General features: G+C 42.2%; 1 protein-coding gene across 1 annotated transcript; it reads left to right on the top strand.

Annotated features, from left to right (window-relative positions):
* Positions 1 to 1,924: 1,924 nt before the first annotated feature.
* On the top strand, positions 1,925 to 19,704 carry jph3a (junctophilin 3a). Its single transcript, XM_008289018.1, has 5 exons — positions 1,925 to 2,306; positions 11,294 to 12,074; positions 13,545 to 13,669; positions 15,013 to 16,259; positions 19,624 to 19,704. Exons 1-5 carry the CDS (start codon positions 1,925 to 1,927, stop codon positions 19,702 to 19,704), a joined length of 2,616 nt encoding a protein of 871 aa, XP_008287240.1.
* The last annotated feature ends 1,656 nt before the right edge of the window (positions 19,705 to 21,360 follow it).

Here is a 21,360-nt window from a genome sequence, read left to right as displayed (position 1 = left end):
TAAAATAAATTGTTTCAGTAATTTATTTTTAGATTTGACTCTTTTTTTTTTTGTTATTTATATTTTCATGTTATTAACTTTATTTATGTATCCTCTATTTGTTTAGTTTTTATGTAGGTCAGTTTAACATCACACCTTTTCCTTGTAGCTCGACTTAATTTGTCCTTATTATCTCCTTCTGATGCTAATTACCTGTTTAACAGAGGTAGGCTATTGGGCAATATACTTCTGCATATATGAATAAAAAATAAGGTAACTGGAAAATTCTAAACCACCTTCTGTCTCTGTTTGATCTACAGTATCTCTCCTCTGACAACCGTTCCTGTTCACCATTTGAATCGAGCAGGTCAGTGACTCACTGATTTCCAATACCAGTCATTGATTAGTAAAATGGTTACCAAACATCATGCTCTAAAAGTGAAGACGTCTGTATTTGCTCGTGCATTTTCATCCCACGCTCTCATTCATTTGCAGGTCTTTGGCCTTTCTGCTCTTTAAGGTCAGCCAGTGATGCTCAATGAATCTCAGTCAAGTGACAGCTACAGTCTATTGGTTTGATGATGACAAGGGGGGGAAAAAAAAAAAAAAAGACAAACAACAATTAGCTGGGGCGAGAGCGGCACAGGATCACTGAGTGCACAAAACCCCCAGTTATCAGGAAAACAGATTGCTGACTGACCAGATTTCCATCTGGAAGGAGGAGTGTGAGAGCGAGAGGGTTGAAATGAGGCTGGATAATTAGGAAAAGCAGCCTGTATCCCCAACGGGAAAGAGCAGCGAGCTCCATACATGCAGCTATTCGCACCATCCCTCCGTCTCTATCTCTTTAAGAGCCGCGAGAAGGAGTGTGTGTTCAGTGTGTGTGTGAGTGTGTGTGGGGGAGGGGTATTGGCTGGGGTGGAACAGTCCTGTAATGAGCAGATTTTAGAGAGAGAGAGGCAGAGATAGAAAGCGAAAGAGAGAGAGAGAGAGAGAGAGAGGCCGAAAAACAAGAGAGGACAGATGACTTGGTGGAATTGGGATATTACCACAACAATCCAGATTTAGGCGAGCGCTGGGATGGAGAGGACAAAGGGAAAAGAGGAGGAATAATTTGTTGTTTGCTGCTCCTGCATCCTCATCTTCTTCAGGAGGGAGAGTCGTCTTTAGATCCCAGCCGAGCAGAGAGGAGGAGAAGGGAGGAAAAGGGAAGGAGATATTCACACTCCGTTATGTCTGCCGAGGCGTGTGTGCGAGTGTGTTTGGATGTGTGTGTCTGCCGAGCGTTAGCCTGGATTGCTTGTTTCCAGGCCATGCTATAGAGAAATATCCTCAACTTCCCTGCTCCTCTGCTCTCTTTTTTTTTTTTTTTTTTTTTTTTAAATGGCGTACCAGCGCAGCAGCAGCATCCCTGTCCTGTATCTGTGTGCCGGTGCGGCAGGGATGTGGGGATGCTCTAATGTCTGATTGAGCTCGGTCGCTTGCTGCTGCCACCGCCGCTCTGAGGGCCTGTGGGACTGCCGGAAAAGCCTAGACCTCGCTTGTCTGGAGCGCCCCGCTGCACGGCCGAGGCGACGGGCCTGCGTGGAGCAGGAAGGTGGAGGAGGAAGTGGAGGAGGAGGAGGATGAGAAGCACTCTGAGCCTGCATGCCCATGGGAAGCAGCATGCACGGCCGCTGTGTTCGTCACTCCAGACCCATCGCTGAGGCTCGGATTGCTTCTCTGTCGTAAGGCGATGCTCTTCGGCCCGCGTCCTGCTGTTTCTAAAACGAGGAGCCGGTGTTTTGCATCCTAAACTAAGAGCAGAGGGAGAGTCGAGGCCCTGCACCTCCATGCTACCTGATCCAGACGAGGCCTCCTCCCTCCTTGCTCCTTCTGAGTGAACCGGGCCCTTGTTTTTTCTGTTTCTTGACGTTCTAAGGATTTGCCTAAACCTGTTTCATGCATGTCCACTGGAGGCAGGTTTGACTTTGATGACGGGGGGTCGTACTGCGGGGGGTGGGAGCAGGGTAAGGCCCATGGCCGAGGGGTCTGCACGGGGCCCCAGGGTCAGGGCGAGTACGCCGGCGCCTGGAGCCACGGCTTCGAGGTCCTGGGCGTGTACACGTGGCCCAGCGGGAACAGCTACCAGGGCACCTGGGCGCAGGGAAAGCGGCATGGCATCGGCGTGGAGAGCAAGGGCCGCTGGGAGTACAGAGGGGAGTGGACGCAGGGGTTCAAAGGTCGCTACGGGCAGCTGGAGAGCACGGCCAGCGGGGCTCGGTACGAGGGGACGTGGAGCAACGGGCTGCAGGATGGATATGGCACTGAAACCTACTCTGACGGAGGTAAGGATGCTGAAGAGACTGTACGTTACTTTACTTCCCCTGTGCCTTCTGTTTTCAGACCAAGCACCAGTTTAGCGATCAGATCGGTCCGCTTTGACTCGTCTAAATAAAACGTCTCTGCTTGTCCCACAAACTGATTTTCAGGCTGCAAGTGGAGCAACTTGCTTACTTTAACTGCTGCTGAAACCCACTGTTACACATCTCCAATGCAGGCTACATAAATAACATGTAGGTCACATCCACATGCACAGATAGATTACTGAAGAGGCCTGCCGGGCACAGCACCAGGGGCCCAGGGGGTCAGGAGGCCATATTTTGTATAGTGTGCAATAAAATATTCATGTAATATGCGTGGAGAGGAGAACCAGCATGCAGGAAGCATTAGACAGGAAACTTCTCATCATCTTCGACAGAAACTAAACACAGTTGAGCTGCAGTTTCTCAATCAACAGCAGCATCTGTGAGTTCAGCTTCATCTCCAAGATGTTACAGGAAGAAACAAAAAATAGCTTCTGACAGCCGGGAAATGACTACACAGAGACAAACACACGTGAAAAGACACAAATTCAAGAGACAAAGAGACAAAACATAATTGCATATGGCCCCAACTTAAAAACAAAGCGATGCAAAAGAAGTACAGACGCAAAATGACTGAAAAGTCACACAAAATGACTACAAAAACAACTACAAAAAGGGAAACGACCGCGAACTAAAACAAATTGTCTCAAAAGGTAAACAAAAGAACAGCAATGAGATACAAAAAGACAGTGGCTTCAAAGTAAAACAACCACAAAGTGACACAAAACACCCAAAAACACAAGAAAATAAAAAAGGAAAGACAGCTGAAAACTAAGAAGCACAAAAATGTTTTTTTAAAAAAAGAAAAGAAAAAAAGAAGTCAAACAACCACAAAGAAACACAAAACAATGGAAAAGGGTACAAAAAATACATAGGTAAATAGACAAAAATGACTGCAACGACAAAATGTAGTAAAATGACCACAAAGAGACACGAAACTACTACAACGCAAAACAAACGCAAAGAAAAACAAAATGATTATAAATAGACATAAAATTACCAAAAAGAAATATGGATGACTCTAAAGACACAGTAAAAGGTGAACAACTACAGTGAATTGACTGCAAAGACACAAAACGACCACAGAAAACCCACAAATTGAACCTCAAAGAGAGACATTGACAAAAGACACAAAAAATCAAGAGAAAAAGAGACAAAAACGACTACAAAGAGATGCCAAACAACCACAGAAACAAGTCAAACAACTACAAAGTAAAGTAAAATGACTGAAAGGAGACACAAATAATCCACAAACAGATACAAATGACTACAATGAGGCACACAAAGATGATGTAACTAACCATATCAAGACGACCGCAGACGCACGAAACAACCGCAAAAAATTTAGAGACAGGAATTAAATACAAACAGTTGTATGTAGAACTGTTGTGAGGCTTTATATGGAGGTGTTGTGTGATTGTGTTTAGATGTTGTGAGGCTGTGTGTGGAGGTGTTTGGAGGTTGTGTGTGAAAGTGTTGTGTGACTATTTTAAAATGTGTTGTGAGGCTGTGTGTGGAGGTGTTTCGAGGTTGTGTGTAAAGGTGTTGTGTGATTGTGTTTAGGTGTTGTGTGGCTGTGTGTGGAGGTGTTATAAGGGTTGTGTGTGAAAGTATTGCATGACTATTTTTAAAGGTGTTGTGAGGCTGTGTGTGACGGTGTTGTGAGGTTGTGTGTGTGTAGTGAGGCAGTGTGTGTTGTGAGGCTGTGTGTCTAGATTTTGTGAGGCTGTGTGTGACGGTGTTGTGAGACTGTGTGTGTTGTGAGGCTGTGCATGCATTGAGACTGTGTGTGAAGGTGTTGTGTGGTTGTGTGAAGTGTTATAAGGCTGTTTGTGTTGTGTTGCTGTTGTGTGTGGACATTTAGTGAGACTGTTGTGTGTGAAGGTGTTCTGAGGTTGTGCATTAAGGTGTTGTGAGGCTGTGCGTTGAGGTGTTGTGTGGTTATGTGTGGAGGTTTTTGTAAGGCTGTGTGTGGAGGTGTTGTGAGGCTGTGTGTGGAGGTGTTGTGAGGCTGTGTGTGGAGGTGTTGTGAGGATATATGTGGAGGTGTTGTGAGGCTGTGTGTGGAGGTGTTGTGAGGATATATGTGGAGGTGTTGTGAGGCTGTGTGTGAAGGTTTGTGTATCAGGGACCTCCACCTGCCTCCAGTGTGCGATTAATAAACAACAGACTCACAACGTCTGTAAAAAAAACAGGACGTGTGTCTAATATTAGAAATTAAACCATCACTGCTGTTTAGAAACACACTCTTATCAAAACACACCTTCTCCCCCTGCATCACTCCTCTGTGATGCAAGGTCTCCATGGCAACGTGGAGACAGCAGGTCAGCGTGTCACTGGAGACCAGCTCGAGGCTCTGCTGCTCTCTGATTGGCTCTCCGCTGCTGTCAGTCTCTGTTTTTCCTCACTTGTAATGTAGGCCGTTTGATAAGCAAAGCCCCGCCTTCAGGGACCCGGATGATGGAGGTCACTGAGAGATGCAGGCGGAATTATAAAACATGGTGCGTGTCGTTGCTGGAGGTCGGAAATATTTTAACCGGCTGCCAGCAAGAGCTTTAAAGCTGCAGCCGTTTGCAAGCTCTGTTTAGAGACGGTGTAGAGAGGAGAAAAGATACTGCGTCACGCGACAGCTCCTCATTTCCGCTCACGTGGAAGACCGCCGACAGATGAATATAGCACGCACGAGCTGACACATTTTCCACAACCCAATAAATGTGCAGGTTTCCTCCAACACACACACACACACACACACACACACACACTGGCTGCCTGTCAACAGAGCGAGCGCTCATTAAAAATGATAACAGCCTAATAATAAGACCACATTATAGGCCACAGGCAGCCTCGTGCGAGCAGCAGGCAGTCCCGGTTTGGTTTCAGCACCGCGGACAGCTCCGGATCAGAGGAAAGACACAGGACCAGCGTTGGTGGAGAAAATGCTCGATTTCTGACTGGAGTTTGGTTCAGTAGAGACACAAGGTTTGTTTTTAGGACTCAGTTTGTATTTTAATACTCTTGTAGGTACACACAGGAAGTATAATTTAGTTTCAATGAGATGCGTAACTACAAGAAGAGACTAAGAACACATGCAAACAAAAAAAAGAAATCGAGAGAGAAAGAGACAAAAATGACTACAAAGCAACCACAAGGAAACTCAAATGACCACAAAGAGATGCAGACGTAATGCAATGGGATGCTAAACAACTGCAAAATAAAGTAAACTGACTTTAAAGAGACAAAAAACAACTACAAAGAGACACATACTAACCACAAGGAGACACAAATGACTGCAAAGCGATGGAAAACAACCGCAATGAGGCACAAAAGAAAAGCAAAATGGCTTCAAAAAGATGCAAAATAACCACAAAGAGACACAAAACACACACACAACTGAAGAGGCAAAGAAACAAAAATGATGACAGACACAAGGTTGAAATGACACACTGACCTTGGTTTTTAAGGCAAAAAAAAGGCTTAAAATTACAAAGTTTAAAATGTATGTTTGAATGTGCTGCTAGAGAAGAAAGGTAAATGGAGGAGCTGTTTGAAGCTTAAAAGAAATTGCAGCATTTACGCTGTCTGTTTTCATTTTCTTTTTTTTTCTTTTCTGGAGTTCAGTAAGTCACGCCCTGTTTTTGTAGACGACACTTTCTTTTATACCAACTGCAAAAACAGCATCCTATGAAATTAGATGACAGAAAATGCTCTATAATACTACTAGTATGCATGAAATTGGGACACGGTAATCCTGTTTTAGGGCTTTTGGAGGCTTGAATGGGTTTCCGAAGGATTACGATTTAGGAATTAAGAGAAAAAAAATTATAAAAATAAAAATAAATAAATATATGTATATGTGTATATGTACACACACACACACACACACGCACACACACTATCACCAATGAAATGATAATGGATGGTGTTGAGAGGTCTGCAAATGGGGAAAAAAGAAATAAAAAATGTCAGCATTTGGGACAGCAGCAGTTGTTTGGTTTCAGCACCACAGACAGCACCAGTAGGAACTACATACAGTAGAACTACATACTAATACTCACAGTAATTTGGCAGTTAGCATAGTTTCAGCACCACAGACAGCACCAGTAGGAACTACATACAGTAGAACTACATACTAATACTCACAGTAATTTGGCAGTTAGCATACAGTAAACTACGTCACTGTTGAGTGAAGATGACCCGACAGATGCCAATCAAACTGCGAATTTGGAAAGCTACAGGCTGATTCACCATCGTCTACAAGCTGTTATCATTTTTTGCAGCTTCGAGCATTTCTGTTGTGCTTCGTGGTCCAGCAGCTTACATCAAACATAAAGTGAATTTAGCTCGCACACTGCTACCTCCAACAACTCTTCATGTAGTCACCTTGCCAGAATAAAAATACTCTAAACTAGAGAAACACAGGCTTTCCTACAAGAATTTCCTCTAGGATTAAAAAAGTTTTATCTTTTCTTACTTTATCACCAAATACTAAACTTGAAAAATGGGTTTTAAGACATGTTAAGATATGTGGATGTGACACCAACAACATGAGAGTAAAATGCAGTTTGGAACAAGAGAAAAATCTTCATCAAACGCTGTTTCTCTTTGGCCTGTAAGCTGACTGTCTGCAACTTTGTGTTGAATCAAACAATGCACTGATGACAACCAAACTCACACCTTTTCCTACAAAGTAATCGGCCCATTCTTTTAAAAGCTGTATGTACAACAATCCCGACCTTCGAGCAAAGCAGATTGATAGTCGACATCAGTAAAGTCACTGACATGTAACCACACCCACCCAGTCAGCGGCAGCAGCCTCACCGCAGAAACGATTTCCAGCTCCTGAGGTGTTCCCAGGCCAGATGAGATATTTAATACCACCCTGAAGAATCGACGCTTTGGCCCTGTAGGGGGGTTTGTGTGTCTCTTTGACCCTGACAGATATGTTGTTGGGGGCGGTAGCGCCTTCTTTCAGTGCAAACTGGTCTGAGATGAGGAGTCAAAAGAATAATTCAAAGAGCCTAATGAAGCACGTCGCTTGAAATAAGGTACAGCGGCAAAACAACAACATGGAGCCAACCTTAACTCACTTAACACTTTCTATTAAGTCTACTATTTAGTATTTATTGGGCTCAGTGGGCCGACCACCTGCAGAGAGAGGCGACTGCTGTGGGTGTGCTAAATCCTGGGATTTTTTATTGCAGTGTCTGAACTTTAAAATGTAAAATAGTCAGGCAAACTAAATAGCACTGTAGGGTCTTGTTCGGTAAATTTGTTTTGCTATTCTTATTTCTCTGTCGGAAAGCACTTTGACTCAGCGGCGGTTGTTTTAAATCTTTTATGTTGGAAGCAGAGACTTCACCTGATGATTAAGGTTTTTTGCTTTAATTATTTTACTTGTATTTATTAACATTATTGACATATTGCATTTTTCATTTCTGTGTCTCTAGTCTTATCTTTGACCTTTATCTTATTTGTTGTTATGCAACAATTATCTGGGTATCCTACTGTTGCATTGTCTGACGCTTCATGAACCCCTTTTTTTTTTAAAGTGCAGGACAAATGCATGTGTCACTAAACTACAGCCTGATATGAAATTGATAGGAACATGTTAGGAAATTAAATAAAATGTATTTTATGTAAGAATATCTATGAAGGTTTAATACTGAGATATCTGCTTGTTCACTTCAAAAGAGGCAAATGTGTTCTGGAGAAACTCTGTTATGCCAAATTTATCGTCTTGGTTTGCTGTCAGTGCTCTACCTTTTATAAACTCGTAGTCACCAGCTAACTTTGCTCAATGTTCAGAAACAATTAACAAACTCACATTTTTGTGTGTTGCGGCTAAAGAAGCAGATTTTTCTCTGTAGCTGGTGGAGACCCAAAATGGAGCTAAAATAGAGTAAACAGAGTTATCAGGCAAAACACAAACACGACTCCACATGAATGTTTATGTTACCATGATTCTGCTAGGTGTGTAAGTAACTGTTTGCGAACATATGTGGCGCCCCCCAGTGGCTGCAGAAAGATCAGAGGTTAGCAGTGCAAAATCAACAGTGTTAATGTAAGGTAATGAGCGATTTGGCTTTAATATAATTGTGCTTTAAAATACCATAATATTTAAATTGTAAATTGTTTGCCTTTCTTGTTTCTTCATTCTGTACGTAGGAACAAACTCTTGTGAAACTTGACTTTTCATGCAAATATGAATTTAACAGCACAAATTTATGATTTGTGTGCTCATAAGAAAGCTCATTCTGACGTGATAATTTGTCAATTTGGGCCAAACAGAAAGGATATTGTATTAAAACTACAGGTGCTATAGAATAAAAATCAACACGTGGCAATCTTTACTAGGTTTTGTCTGCTTTTAATCATTTGTACAATGTTTTCAAATGTCATTTTTAATGTTCTATTGTTGTTGTGTTTGTAAAGCACCTCATAACTCCAGGTTTGAAATGTGGAAAACATAATTTATACAATGGTAACATTTTAACCAGTGTTATTGTCCAAGTTCACTATTAATGGTCAGTGGCTGTAGGTGCAATTACAGCTAAATTTATTTATTCCAAGTTTGATTATTCGCCTACTAGTTTGATAACCTATTTATTATTTGAGTTAGTTGTCAAGCAAAGACTCACATTCTCTGAACAATTTGCAGTTTTGCTCTCATTTGTATCACCCTTAAACTGAATATCTTTGACTTTTTGGATGCTGTTTGGACAAAAGGAGCAATTTGAAGACACAACTTTATTGTATTTTTAGAGACTGCCCATTTAATTGAGCAAATAATCGTTACTCGCAGCTCCAGTTTCAGTCACCTTGCCTGATTGATTACTTTTAACACTGAGTCAGTAGTAGCAGGACACGCTGAGCCCAAATTGCATGAAGCGAGTGTAGACAGCTGTTAAAACATCTCTCACAACAACAAAAAAAATACTCTCAGCTTCGTCAGCAGGAGCAGCCGAGCTCCGCTGTAAGTGAATCTGACAAGCTGGCGAGGTGAACAGGAGGCTGTCGAGTTTCCTGCCCAGAAACATGAAACTGACTCTGGAGCTGCTTCACCTCTTGTTCGAAACACCGCCGGGATTTGAGGAGAGGATGGCGGGTGTAAGACCTCAGACTAGAGCTGTGTTTGAAAGTTTCTCCCGGGAGGTCGCCTGCTTCCAGGAGGTCTGGGCGTCAAGGTTTTTTTTTTTTTTCTTGTGGTGTAGATGGAGAGGACATTTCAAAGTAACAACAGTCCTCTCTTTGAGTTGCAGCATCTACCTCCATCTAATCCGCTAAACCTTTAACAGCTCAGGCATAACATTCCCCCAGTAAACACCACGCATTGGCCTGCTTTTACAAAGTACATACATGCCACACTGTAGTCTGAAAAATACCAAATAACTGGGTTTATTTCAAGTGTTTCCTTTATTTATTTTCACAGCTTTAATGTTGTGCCAATATGCCTCAGTTTGGCATTGTAGTACTTTACAGATTTTATTCCTGGCATTCACATAACACCGGATAAACACAAATCTTTCGTATCAGTCGCTCGCCTCCGAACGTCTTCCTCGCACGACTCGAGGAAGATTGAGGTTTATTATCTGTGTCTCTTCCCTGAGTCCACATGAGGGGAAACATTTTTAGGCTGATAGAAAGTTGTAAAATCTCCAGTGAGTCCTGCATTCAGCCGTAACCTTGAGAAGCTTTTAGTGTTGAGCTTCTGTTTCATTTAATGGAACTTTTGAGGCTACAACTGGTTGTAATTTAACCCTCTGAACTCCTGGGTTTCTGGGTGTTTCTTGTTGCTGTCGCATTTTTACTCTCTTTAGGTTCATATATAAAGTCCTGCACCTCTATGGAAACAACACAACCATGGCCAGACATACTGAAAAATAGGTGACTCTACATACTATAGATATTTTACTATTTACGTGTTTACTTTGTTTCTATACATGTCTCTCTTTGTGGATACACAGCCCTGCAGTTCAGCCAAAAAGTTGTCAGTTGGGTCGAGGGACACAGAGTGTTTTTTGTTTTTTACATGATCTGATACAAATGTTTAAATGAGACATATAGAATAGCGTGATCTTGATCAAATATTGTGATTTTAAGCTTAGATTTGCTAAATTTTCCAAATGTAGCAGCACATCTGACATGATTTGTTAACTTTAAAGCTGATAATTGTACAATTTGCTCTGTTTTTATAGTTTCTTTCTCTGACAAATGGTGTCATTTGGGTTTCTTAAAAATAAAATGCACATGAAACCTGTTGGAAGGTTTTGGGGTTCCGATGCAGCTTTGTAGCAGTTAAATACTGGTATATGGTCTATCTCCACAGCTCTGCTTGAGCACTAGAGAATGGTCTGGCTGTACCTCATTATCATTCAGCTACAGGGGAAAAAATATTCTGGGTTGTTTGTATTGCTTTAAATCAATCAGAATTGTGTTGGGTGGCGCTAAGCCCAGGATGCAGTGATGGTGCCCCAGCAAAACAGGGAATAGGATTTATCAATGCATTGTAAATGGGAATTGTTTTGGTTGAGCAATTGCTTGTAGAGAGGCAAGCATTGGCATTAAAAATGGAAAATTCAGTGAAAGAAACAAGTAGGCCTGCCTTATTGCACAACGCTTCATCAAAACCTGTTATTTTCAGTGTGCAGGTTGCTGCTTGGGAGTTGTTGTTTCCCGTCGAAAAGGGGACTTAGATATTAGTGACACATAGATAATGGAAGGGGAAGAAGAAACCATATGAAACATGTGGCAGACTTATACCTGAAGTCTAAATCCAGTATAATGAGCATACCGAAGCTCAGTAGCACTCAGTAGCACATTAAGATTTCAGACCTGGACTGGTGAGAAATGCACAATTTATTTTGGCATCTATATGTCTGACACTTGCTGTTTCTCTGTCTGTCTTTCAGGAACCTACCAAGGCCAGTGGCTGGGAGGGATGCGTCATGGTTACGGTGTACGGCAGAGCGTACCGTACGGCATGGCGGCTGTCATCCTCTTCCCCCTGCGAACATCCATAAACTCCCTGCGCTCTGAGCACAGCCACGGCCCTCCGGCTGTGCTGGAGGATGGCGCTGCCACCACGCCGACAGACGGGGTGGTGGCCGGGCTGGCGGGGAGCCCGGTGGGCAGAGGCGGCTTCGCCCTGACAGCTCCAAGCGAGGCCGAACGCCAAAGGAAGCGGAAAGGACGCTTCCGGCAGTCCATCCTGAGCGGCCTGAAGCTTCGGCGCTCCGAGTCCAAAAGCTCTCTGGCCAGTCAGCTCAGCAAGCAGAGCTCCTTCTGCAGCGAGGCCGGCATGAGCACCGTCAGCTCTGCGGCGTCCGACATCCACTCCAACGCCAGCGAGAATGAACAGGGCGCCCCCGTGGACGCCACCGTCACTGAGATGTATGCCGGAGAGTGGCGGAGTGACCAGAGGGCTGGCTGGGGCGTGAGTCGGCGTTCAGACGGCCTGCATTACGCTGGCGAATGGGCGGGGAACAAGAGGCACGGATATGGATGCACCACCTTCCCCGACGGCACCAAGGAGGAAGGGAAGTACAAGCAGAACGTGCTGGTGAGCGGAAAACGCAAGAACCTGATCCCACTGAGGGCCAGTAAGATCCGAGAGAAGGTGGACCGGGCGGTGGAGGCTGCCGAGAAGGCCGCGGAAATCGCCAAGCAGAAGGCAGAGATCGCAATGTCAAGGTAAGACGTACGCATAGTTTTATAGCAACAGTGGGCAGCGACATGTCTGACAAAGATGGCGTCACACAATTCTGTACACCAATCAGATGAGTTTTTGATTGCCAACTAAGGTGCCCAGTGATTATCTGAACTCTGATTTGTTTATTATTTATTTAGTTTCGGCTCAGCAGGTTTGATTGCAGGACTTGAAGTGAACTTGGAGGCAGCAGGGAGGGTCTGTGGGGGCCCAGTGCAAATGTTGGCCCATGGACTGCTCACAAGGCGAATCCGGCCATGTTTTTGTGCTACACTCTTTATAAATATTTCCTCAGTGTCATGAATGTTTAATATCACAGAGAAAAACATCAACAGCTTGAACACGGATGCAGCAAAGAAACTACAAAAAATAAATTCATTTTAAATTTAAAAATCCATTGTTCATTCACTGATTTCATCGTTTAACAAATCATTTTATCATCACGCTGAAGTATTTATTGTTGGATTTACAGACAAAAATACTAGCACTGCTTGTGCAAGTTTGTTTTTCAGTTTTTGGGAGAAATTTCCAATATAAAGTCACTCCTTAAAGCTACAACCTGTAACTTAAACATTTGTTTTTTTAGCTTTGTGTCAGTCCATTTTGTTCTCCATCAACACCAACAAAACATCCAAAACAAGACAAGAGAAAAAAAAAGAAAAAGAATGCAGCCAAATTAATGTATTAAATGCTTCAAGATGTTGACTAGTAACTGTCTAAGCTTCAGTAATCTACCTTCCCTGGAGGGGATTTTGCACAAGAGAAAGCAACTTCAGCATTTGTATTTTAATTTCTTGACTATTTGCTCTTGAAATAATTTATTTTTGTGAGGAGCATAAACGGACTACATCTGTAATTTTGTAATACAATCTTCTGTTTAGTCTTGAACACTGACATTTTTCATTTTTCGAAAATATATGATATCAAATAAAAAACTTTAACAGGGATGCAGGGGTGGATACCATTTATGGGATTATTTCTGAGATTCACAGAGATTCACAAAATTTAATACATTTTTAAAAAAACATCATATGTGCAAAAATCATTCACCATTTCTGACCTGATACCATGAAGAACATTATGCAGAAACACTTACATTATTGTTGTTGCACAAAAAATACATGTTGAATCGTGACATGCGAGTGTATTTGTTTTGTTAAATTAAAATCTTACATTCATACCTTTTAGCCTGTCAGTTAAACATTTTCACCTCCCTGCCAGTCCATTTTCTTCTCTGTTGACAACAACAAAATGTCAAAAACAAGACGAGAGAAACAAAGGACATGGACAAATCAATGTGCTGAGATTCAATAATCTGATTTCCTCTCCTGGATGGAGGAGAGCAATTTTAGTGTCAAATGAGGTCAAATGAAGCAGAACTCCACAGATACAGAATCAATAACCTTTAAATCTTCAGTGCTTCTCACTGCAGCGTCTGTCCCTGTCCTGTTTAGGATGAGCCACGCTCGTGGGAAGGCCGAGGCGGCTGAAGGAGTGGCGCAGAAGGCCATGGAGGAGTGTCGACTGGCCCGGATAGCTGCCAAAGAGCTCTCGCCCTCCTTTCACATCTATGGCAATGGTGAGTGAACCAGAGTCCAAGAAGTGGGTCGAATTTTAGTTACAGTAAACTTCAACTTAACTTTCAGCTGCCCTAAAAAAGCAAAAACACATATGTGGTCAAACCTGAGACCTGATTCTCACTTTTTGAGATTTTATCATGTCAACATAATGATATAATAGAAATGTGGTGAAAGCAAAGATTACATTATATCACACACATAACTCTGCAGCGAAATCTAATTATTACAGGAAAAAAATAACACCTGGTACACTTAAAGCAAACTAGTGCAACCAGTGTACTAGTTAATTTCATTAAACGACTTCTATCATCATACATTTAAATGTATTTAATTAAAAGTATATTATTTTAAAGTAGCTCATTGGTTCAAAGCTGTTACAACATACTGTGTTTGTAGGAATTGTGTTTTTCCTGCAGCCTTTAGATTGATTTCAAAACTTTAAAGGTTTTTGTAAAATATTGATAATCATCCTTGAAAGGCATAAAATTAAAGCCTTGTCAATTAAATTTCTGTTACGCAATTTGACTAAGAAATGTTTAAATATCTGCCAAAACTGGTCTCGAGCCTGTATCTGACTTTCAGACATCTGTTTTCAAAAATATTATAATCAGTGTAAACATCCTTTATATATTGTAGTAACTACACAACAGAGATAAAAACTAATATCTAGTATGTGTACTTGGTATATTTTGTCTGTGTAGTGAATTTAACTTCTTTTGTGCAGTATCCGCAGGTTTTAGCTATGTAGTTTGGATCCATGGCAAATTGTTTTCGGGAGGCAAATTATCAGTCTATAAAGACAAAATAAAAGCATTACAACCTTCCAATGTGTTTGCAGTGCGCCGTCCAGCCTGAAAACTTTAAACCCTTTTTTCTCAGCTTCACTGCTTCTATTGTAATCTGCCTTTTAAATTTCCCCACAGAGACCTGCTTTGTAACAATTAGTCATGAGTCGTGACTAAATTATGCAACTGCACTCATTATCTTATTGTAAAATCTATATAAAGGCACGGATAAGTATCTGAACTTAATAAGATATATTTCAAATGCGTGTGCTTGCTGTATAGTGTGAGCTAGGCTCAGTGTTACTATACATATTTTCATCCCACAACAAACACCAAACTACAAAGGATTAGCCTGTGAGAATTCAAATTAAATCAAGTATATTCGCTTCCATAATCCTCTCTAAGCCAGCAGCACAAGATCCAGTTTGTCTGCAGCTCTGCTCTGCTTTTGTTGCTCTGCATGCCAATAACACTCAAACACACTCACACTGTAGGTTTTTGCCATGGATTGCTGCCAAATCACTTCACCGGCGCTCTTCTTCCTACTGTTCTCGTAGGGCTCGAATGTCAGAGGCCCAAGCACCAGGACGCCAAGGACAAAGACCATGAGGTCATCTCCACAGGAACAGACAGTCCGGAGCTGTGCACTCCGGACACCACGCCGCCTGTAATAACACCTGATCTCAGTCCCGTGCTGAGCGTGCCCACCTCGCCCCCCCACAGCCCGCCCAAACACGCCCACCGCCCCAGAAATGCTTGCTTCATGCGCCAGAGCGCCGTGGACGATCAGGGCGGGGCGGAGATCCAGGTGCTGGTGGAGGGGCGGGGCATGGAGCTGCCCAGGGGAGGGGCCAACAACTGGACTGATGACATGTATCCGGACCGAGGAGGCAGCAGCCGCTCCACCACGCCCTCCCTGCTGGAGGAGCAGGAGGGCCAAATCAACGGCCACGAGCAAGCCCCTTTACCCAACCACAAACCGCGGGAGAAATCCCTGTCCAATCACAAGTCCCGGGAGCACGCTTCCTCCTACCGAGCGTGGGAGCACTCCCTATCCAACCAAAAGCCCTCCAAGCATGCCTCTTCCAATCACAAGTCGAGGGAGTACTCGTCGTCCAATCACAAAACATGGGATCATTCTTCCACCAATCACAAGGCCTGCGAGCATGCCTCTTCCAACTACAAGCCGCAGGTGCACATTTTATCCAATCACAAGGCCTTGGAACATAACATGTCCAATCACAAGACTTATGAGCATGCTTCTTCCAATCACAAGTCCCAAGATTATATCTCCTCCAATCACAATGCAAAGGACCACGTCTCTTCTAGCTACAACCCCCGAGAGCATGTCTACTCCAACCACCATCCAAAGCAGCACAACCCCTCCAACCACAGGCTTAACGAGCATGCTGTAATCGACCAAAGGCTAGACGGCCTCACCGGGGGCTGGACTGCTGAAAGCACCCTTAGGTGGAGCCCTGCCCACTCGCGCCTCACGGAGCAGGACGAGGAGAGGATGAATGACTATACGGTGGACATGAGGCTCCAGTGTCCGGACTCGCAGGCGTCTCGGGGGCTCGGCCAGGAGTCCCCGGCCCCCAAAAACAACCGGCTGCGATCCCGAGGCCTTCGGCCGGTCAGAGAGGGATCCATGGACTCTGTACAGATGCTGGACAACCTGAATGTGGGGGCAGAGCTGGAGGAGTGGCCGCTGCACAGGGACCTCACCCTCTCCCCACCCCTAAAGTCTCAGCCCATCACTCTGGAGCAGGAAGGAGAGCATCTCACCCTCAAATCAAACTCAGTGAGTCCACACACCTCTGTTTGACTGGAGGCCTGTAGCACTAACTCATAAATTTAACCCACTGTTGTCATTATAGTTTTCATTGTAGGATGCTGATAAACATGTGGGAAATGCAAAAGGCAACACCAATAATGGTAGGATAGGTACTCACATATTTTATTTAAGTAAAAGTAACAAAACCATAATGAAGAATTTAGTTTATCTTTACAGGCAAAAGTCATGGATTTAACATTTACCCAAAGTAGAAGCTCCAGTTTCCGTCATCAGTTAATCCTAGCTAACCCTATTCAGGACTTTCATGTTGCCATACGTAGAAGGTCTTTCCGGGTCCATTGGACACCAAGAAAGAATATGTGCAAAACATTTGTTGGTATTCGTTATAGAGTTTTATACTATGTTAAATAAATTGTGTGATAAGTTGATGTATTTTTGGTTCAAAATGCATGACAAAGGTCCCTCTTTTTATATTAAAAAAAAAAGAAACTTCAAAAACATTAAAAAAATAAAAATAAAAAAATAACCTAAACCAAATGGCCTGGGGTCCAAAAGAGCCCAAAAGTCCTGAATAGGATGCAACAAATGTTAAGCCAATGTCGACTAAACTCAAGATTTTTTACATTAAAAACCTACAGGTCTGAAGGTTTTAAAACTTTCACTGTGGCAAAGTTTGAAAGAGTTTTATTCATGGTGGCCTAACAGTGATCGACAACTTTAGAGAAGTGGAATAAATCAGGGAGTGAAAACAGTGTTTTGTGAAGGGTGAAAGTGAGAGCGATGAGTACGGCGTGACTCATGAGTTTGACATCAGATAAACATGGAGAAGGTTTTGGATTCTTGCAGAGACAGTGTTAGATAAGTGACAGTTGATTACTCTTCCAGGAGCAGATGGACATAAAACCCTTCCAGGTTGAATCATCAGCACAAAAGATGAAAAACTGTGTGAAAATGTCCAGTTCTTTGAGAAAAAGTGAAAATTACAAGCCTGTAGATTTTTAACAGATGCAGAGAAATTAACCGCTCCAGTCAGCGAGCGACGTAGACACTAAAGATTATCGTATACTTATCCACAGCAGCAAGCAAAAGAGGGGTGTGTAATACCCAACCCCCTGGGTTCCTTTGTGTTTGAAATGACGGTTAACATTAGTCATTTAGGTCATTAAATTTACCAAAACAAGATGCAAAATGACTGCAAAGAGACTCTGAGACAAAACAACTACAAAGGGAATTAATAAAATGACAGCAAAAATGACCTCAAAAAGACACAACATGAACAGGAAGAGACTCAAAATTACTACAAAGAGGTGCAAAATGACCCCCAAGAGACTGACGGTGACCACAGAGGCTGAAAACACCTACAGAGACATAGCATGAGAAAAGAAAAAGACTCAAAGTGATTAGAAAACGACACATAATTATCACAAAGAGAAACTTAATGAGCACAAAGAGACACAAAATGACTACGAAGTCCAAAACTACTACAAGACACTACATGACTAGGAAGAGACTCAAAACGACTATGAAAAGGTGCATCATGACAACAAAGACACTGATAATCACTCAAAACACCTACAAAGAGACACAAACTGACTACAAAAAAGACTTAAAATGACCCTAAAGAGGCACAAAACAAGGACAAAGAGACACAAAATTAATACAAAGAGACACAACATGACCGCTGAGACATGCAAAATGACAACAGAGACACAAAATTACTGCAAAGAGACTCAAAACATCAACAGAGTGACTTAAAATGATCACAGAAGCTCAAAACAACTGAAGAGACAAAAAAAAAAAAAACCAGCTGTGAGGAGATGTAAAATGCATATTCAAAGAAAAGCTGTCGTTTTGAGTGTGTGTTCCTCTATGAGGAGGTGAGGAGGCCTTTTCAATGTCTGGCTCATCATCCATCTATGCAACAGGCTTCTGGGTATTGTAGTGTTCAGCCTCATCTGCCATTACAGACTGACTAGAACACATTTAAAGCTGTATGATCTTTACATTATCCAGGAAGGCCCTGTGTTTTTATGTTGGCTGACACCAAAGATATCTGTGTTTGCAGTTTTGTTATTTGACAACGGTACACGTCCTGGATGATGCAACAAGCCTTTGAACACTACAACACCCATGAGCCTCAGTCTCCGTTACTGTGTAGATGAAGAGACCCCCCCTCCCTGTTCTCACCTCCCTACGTCACACCTCTTCAGTAAAAATTAACACGAGTGGCGTCGTTGTAATGAGGAGGAACTTTGGTTTACAAAAAAAACGCATCAATTTAAATGTAATTTACACATCAGTCACACCAGTGAGGCCTAAACATGCCTTGTTGAGCATCATTCTGACCCTCTGTAAAGCCCCAGAGTCCCAGAAACTGAAGGCTTACTTTTGCATCGCTAATGGTTATTACACAGTTATACACATTGTTATGTACATTTTTCAGGAGCACAGCATGTCCTTTTGGGAAATCTACTATAAAAACTTGTGTTGTTTTCAAATTTGAGGCAAACTCTTGTTGGTATATTTAAAATGTTATGTTTCTGATACTTCTACAAGAAACTTTAATGTGTTTCCTTCCTGTAAGGACCTGATTTATGCATATAGTCAATGTGGTTCAGGAGACACAGCCGGTTTAATTACATTTTTGCTATAAAATGGGTGAAACTGAGAAGTTTAAGCTGCAGATTGTCAAGTCGAGGCATATTAATAGCAGCAAATGTTGAGTCAAAGTCCCTTCAAAAATTTAAATTAGCATTACGGATTCACTTAACACCTTCAAATATTAAAGTTAAGACCCTACAATATCATATGCATGACAAATTACCTGACTAATTTAAAATGATTGTTTGGACTCTAAAAAATTATGCAGAAAACTGTGCTTTCTGTTTTCTCATGGCTCTTTCCTGGTCACATGACACAGTATTAAGCTCTGTGATTGGATGTGTTTTGCTGAAATGCATGGTGGGAGTCGTAGTTGACTATTATGTCCACAAGTTTTGACTTTTTTATCAAAGAACATGATGTTTTCTAACAGAGTTTTGGATTTGCGTGAAAGATAAATGGGATTTCCTGTTTTACGACTCTTTTAAGTCAACTCAGAGTAGAAATCTGCATGTAGAAAGTCGTTAATAACATTAATGTCAATGAATAACGTGTTCTGTTAGTGTGACGTTTACGTGTTGATGCATATGAAGCTGCATCAACTCACAATTGATCACTTTGTAATTACCGTCTGTCTGCTACAGTGGAATCTTTGGCTCATATTTCTATTTTATCATCTTGACTTGAGTGTAGCTGCATTTGTTTTCAGTAACTGGACTAACTCCTTCTTCTTCTTCTTCTTCTTCTTCTCTCCTCTCTTGTCTTGCAGGGCTCCAGCTCTATTCTGGTGGTTATGGTCATTTTACTCAATATTGGAGTAGCCATTCTTTTCATTCACTTCTTTATTTAAGCTTATACAGGTATGATGATCTACTAAGACTTATTGATAACTACGGTATATTATATTATTACTTACTGAGACGGACATTCTGCCTATTCGACTGGAGCCCGCAGCCCGAGTGACGGACACAGCAGAGCCTTTCTATTGTTGCTACCGGTCTTTTCACCTCTGTTCAAGCCCTTTTCAGTTCCTACAAAAGCACTGTTCCTTTTCAAATGCTTTTTTTTTTTTCTTTTTTTTTTTTCGAGCTTGCAAACCATATAGGGGAAAAGAAAGAGGTGGTAAGAGGAAGTAAAAGAGTGCAGCTTTAAACTGGTGCATGGTTGTTGTCCATCACCGACAGGTCAATGGACTGGAGATGGCACAGGCAGTGTTGCCCATTTTTCCACCAGTCTAGACGAGAATATAGCAACCTAACCCCCCCTCCTTTGTTTCCTGGTTATCATGAGAAAACATGCTAACCAAGAGAACACACTCCATCCCAACACCTCCCCTCTTTGCCTTCGAACTCCTTTTTCCCCCTTTTCCAGTCCGATCCACCAGTCTCTATTCGCACTATGCGCTACGTACAGAACTATGCTGCAAGAGTAGATCCATTTTAAAGGGCTCCGTCATTATTCTTTTATTTCTTTTTTTTGGGTTTGTTTTCTTTTTCCAAACTACACAGACACACACAACCATTGCATGAGGCTGTGTGAGGTTTTAAAAAGTGCATTTTCTATCCCTTTAACATCACTGTTCCGTCTTCATTTGTGCGCACTCCATCCCGTTTGTGTCACTGCGCCGCCGCCACCACCTCCACCTCCACCAACACCACCACCACCGCTCCACTTTCACGTTTTCCAACCAAAATCGCAGAATCGAAGAAAGAGAAAAAACAAAAAAAACAAAAAAAAACAACACACAGATTCACGTTTGAAATCAAATGTCAGCGACCAAGTCTAATCCTCCAGGAAACTTCCTGAATTTATTATAAGTGAAGTGGGAAATTTTATGTCGTACCACACACACACACTACACACACACTACACACTACACACATTCGCACGCAAACTTTAAAAAAAAATAAAAAATACAACAACAAAAAAAAAAAAGGAAACATAAAACACATTTAACTGCTGACAAACTGAGGAGGATTCAGCCTTGCCCCTTTGTACAGCCTTGAGACTGTTATGTTATAACCACTAATTCTACTATATATGTGTATGTGTCATTATTATTCAAGTTTGTTACTTTTTTGCAGTTTGCAAGAACAGAGAGAATGCTGAGTGCCTCGTATTTATTCATTTCCTGTCTTTATTTAAAACCCCTCGACGAAAAACACCCCACGTGGGCAGGCTTAAGAGGAGACAAATAACCTTCAAATTTAAAGAAAGGTGACCCTCCACCCTCCCTTCCTCCTCCCTCCTCCTCCTCCCCCGTCGCCTCACCCACCTCCAACACTTCCCCATCCCCTCCCCCTCCTCCTCCCCCCGAAATGGCATGCACTGTTTTGTCTCCCAGTCAAAAAGGGAAAAATGGGGTTTCTAACAGTGTCATTTCCAGACACTTTTCTTTGATTTTCTTTTTTTTTTTTGTTTCGTTTCGATTATTTTTTTTATTTTTTTCAGTTTTGGGCCGGATGAGATTTTTTTCAGCATGTTTGTTTAGCCTGCTCAATCTGGT

The sequence above is a fragment of the Stegastes partitus genome, unplaced genomic scaffold, assembly GCF_000690725.1.
Source record: "Stegastes partitus isolate 25-593 unplaced genomic scaffold, Stegastes_partitus-1.0.2 Scaffold588, whole genome shotgun sequence".
Lineage (NCBI taxonomy): Eukaryota > Metazoa > Chordata > Actinopteri > Pomacentridae > Stegastes > Stegastes partitus.
Note: the sequence above shows the minus strand (reverse complement) of the source record. Positions and strands in the feature narration are given on the sequence as shown.

Coding starts and splice junctions, on each gene's coding strand:
- jph3a (XM_008289018.1), top strand. CDS start 1,925: ATGTCCACTGGAGGCAGGTTTGACTTTGATGACGGGGGGTCGTACTGC. Junction 12,075..13,544: donor GCAGAGATCGCAATGTCAAG/GTAAGACGTACG, acceptor TGTCCTGTTTAG/GATGAGCCACGCTCGTGGGA. Junction 13,670..15,012: donor CTTTCACATCTATGGCAATG/GTGAGTGAACCA, acceptor CTGTTCTCGTAG/GGCTCGAATGTCAGAGGCCC.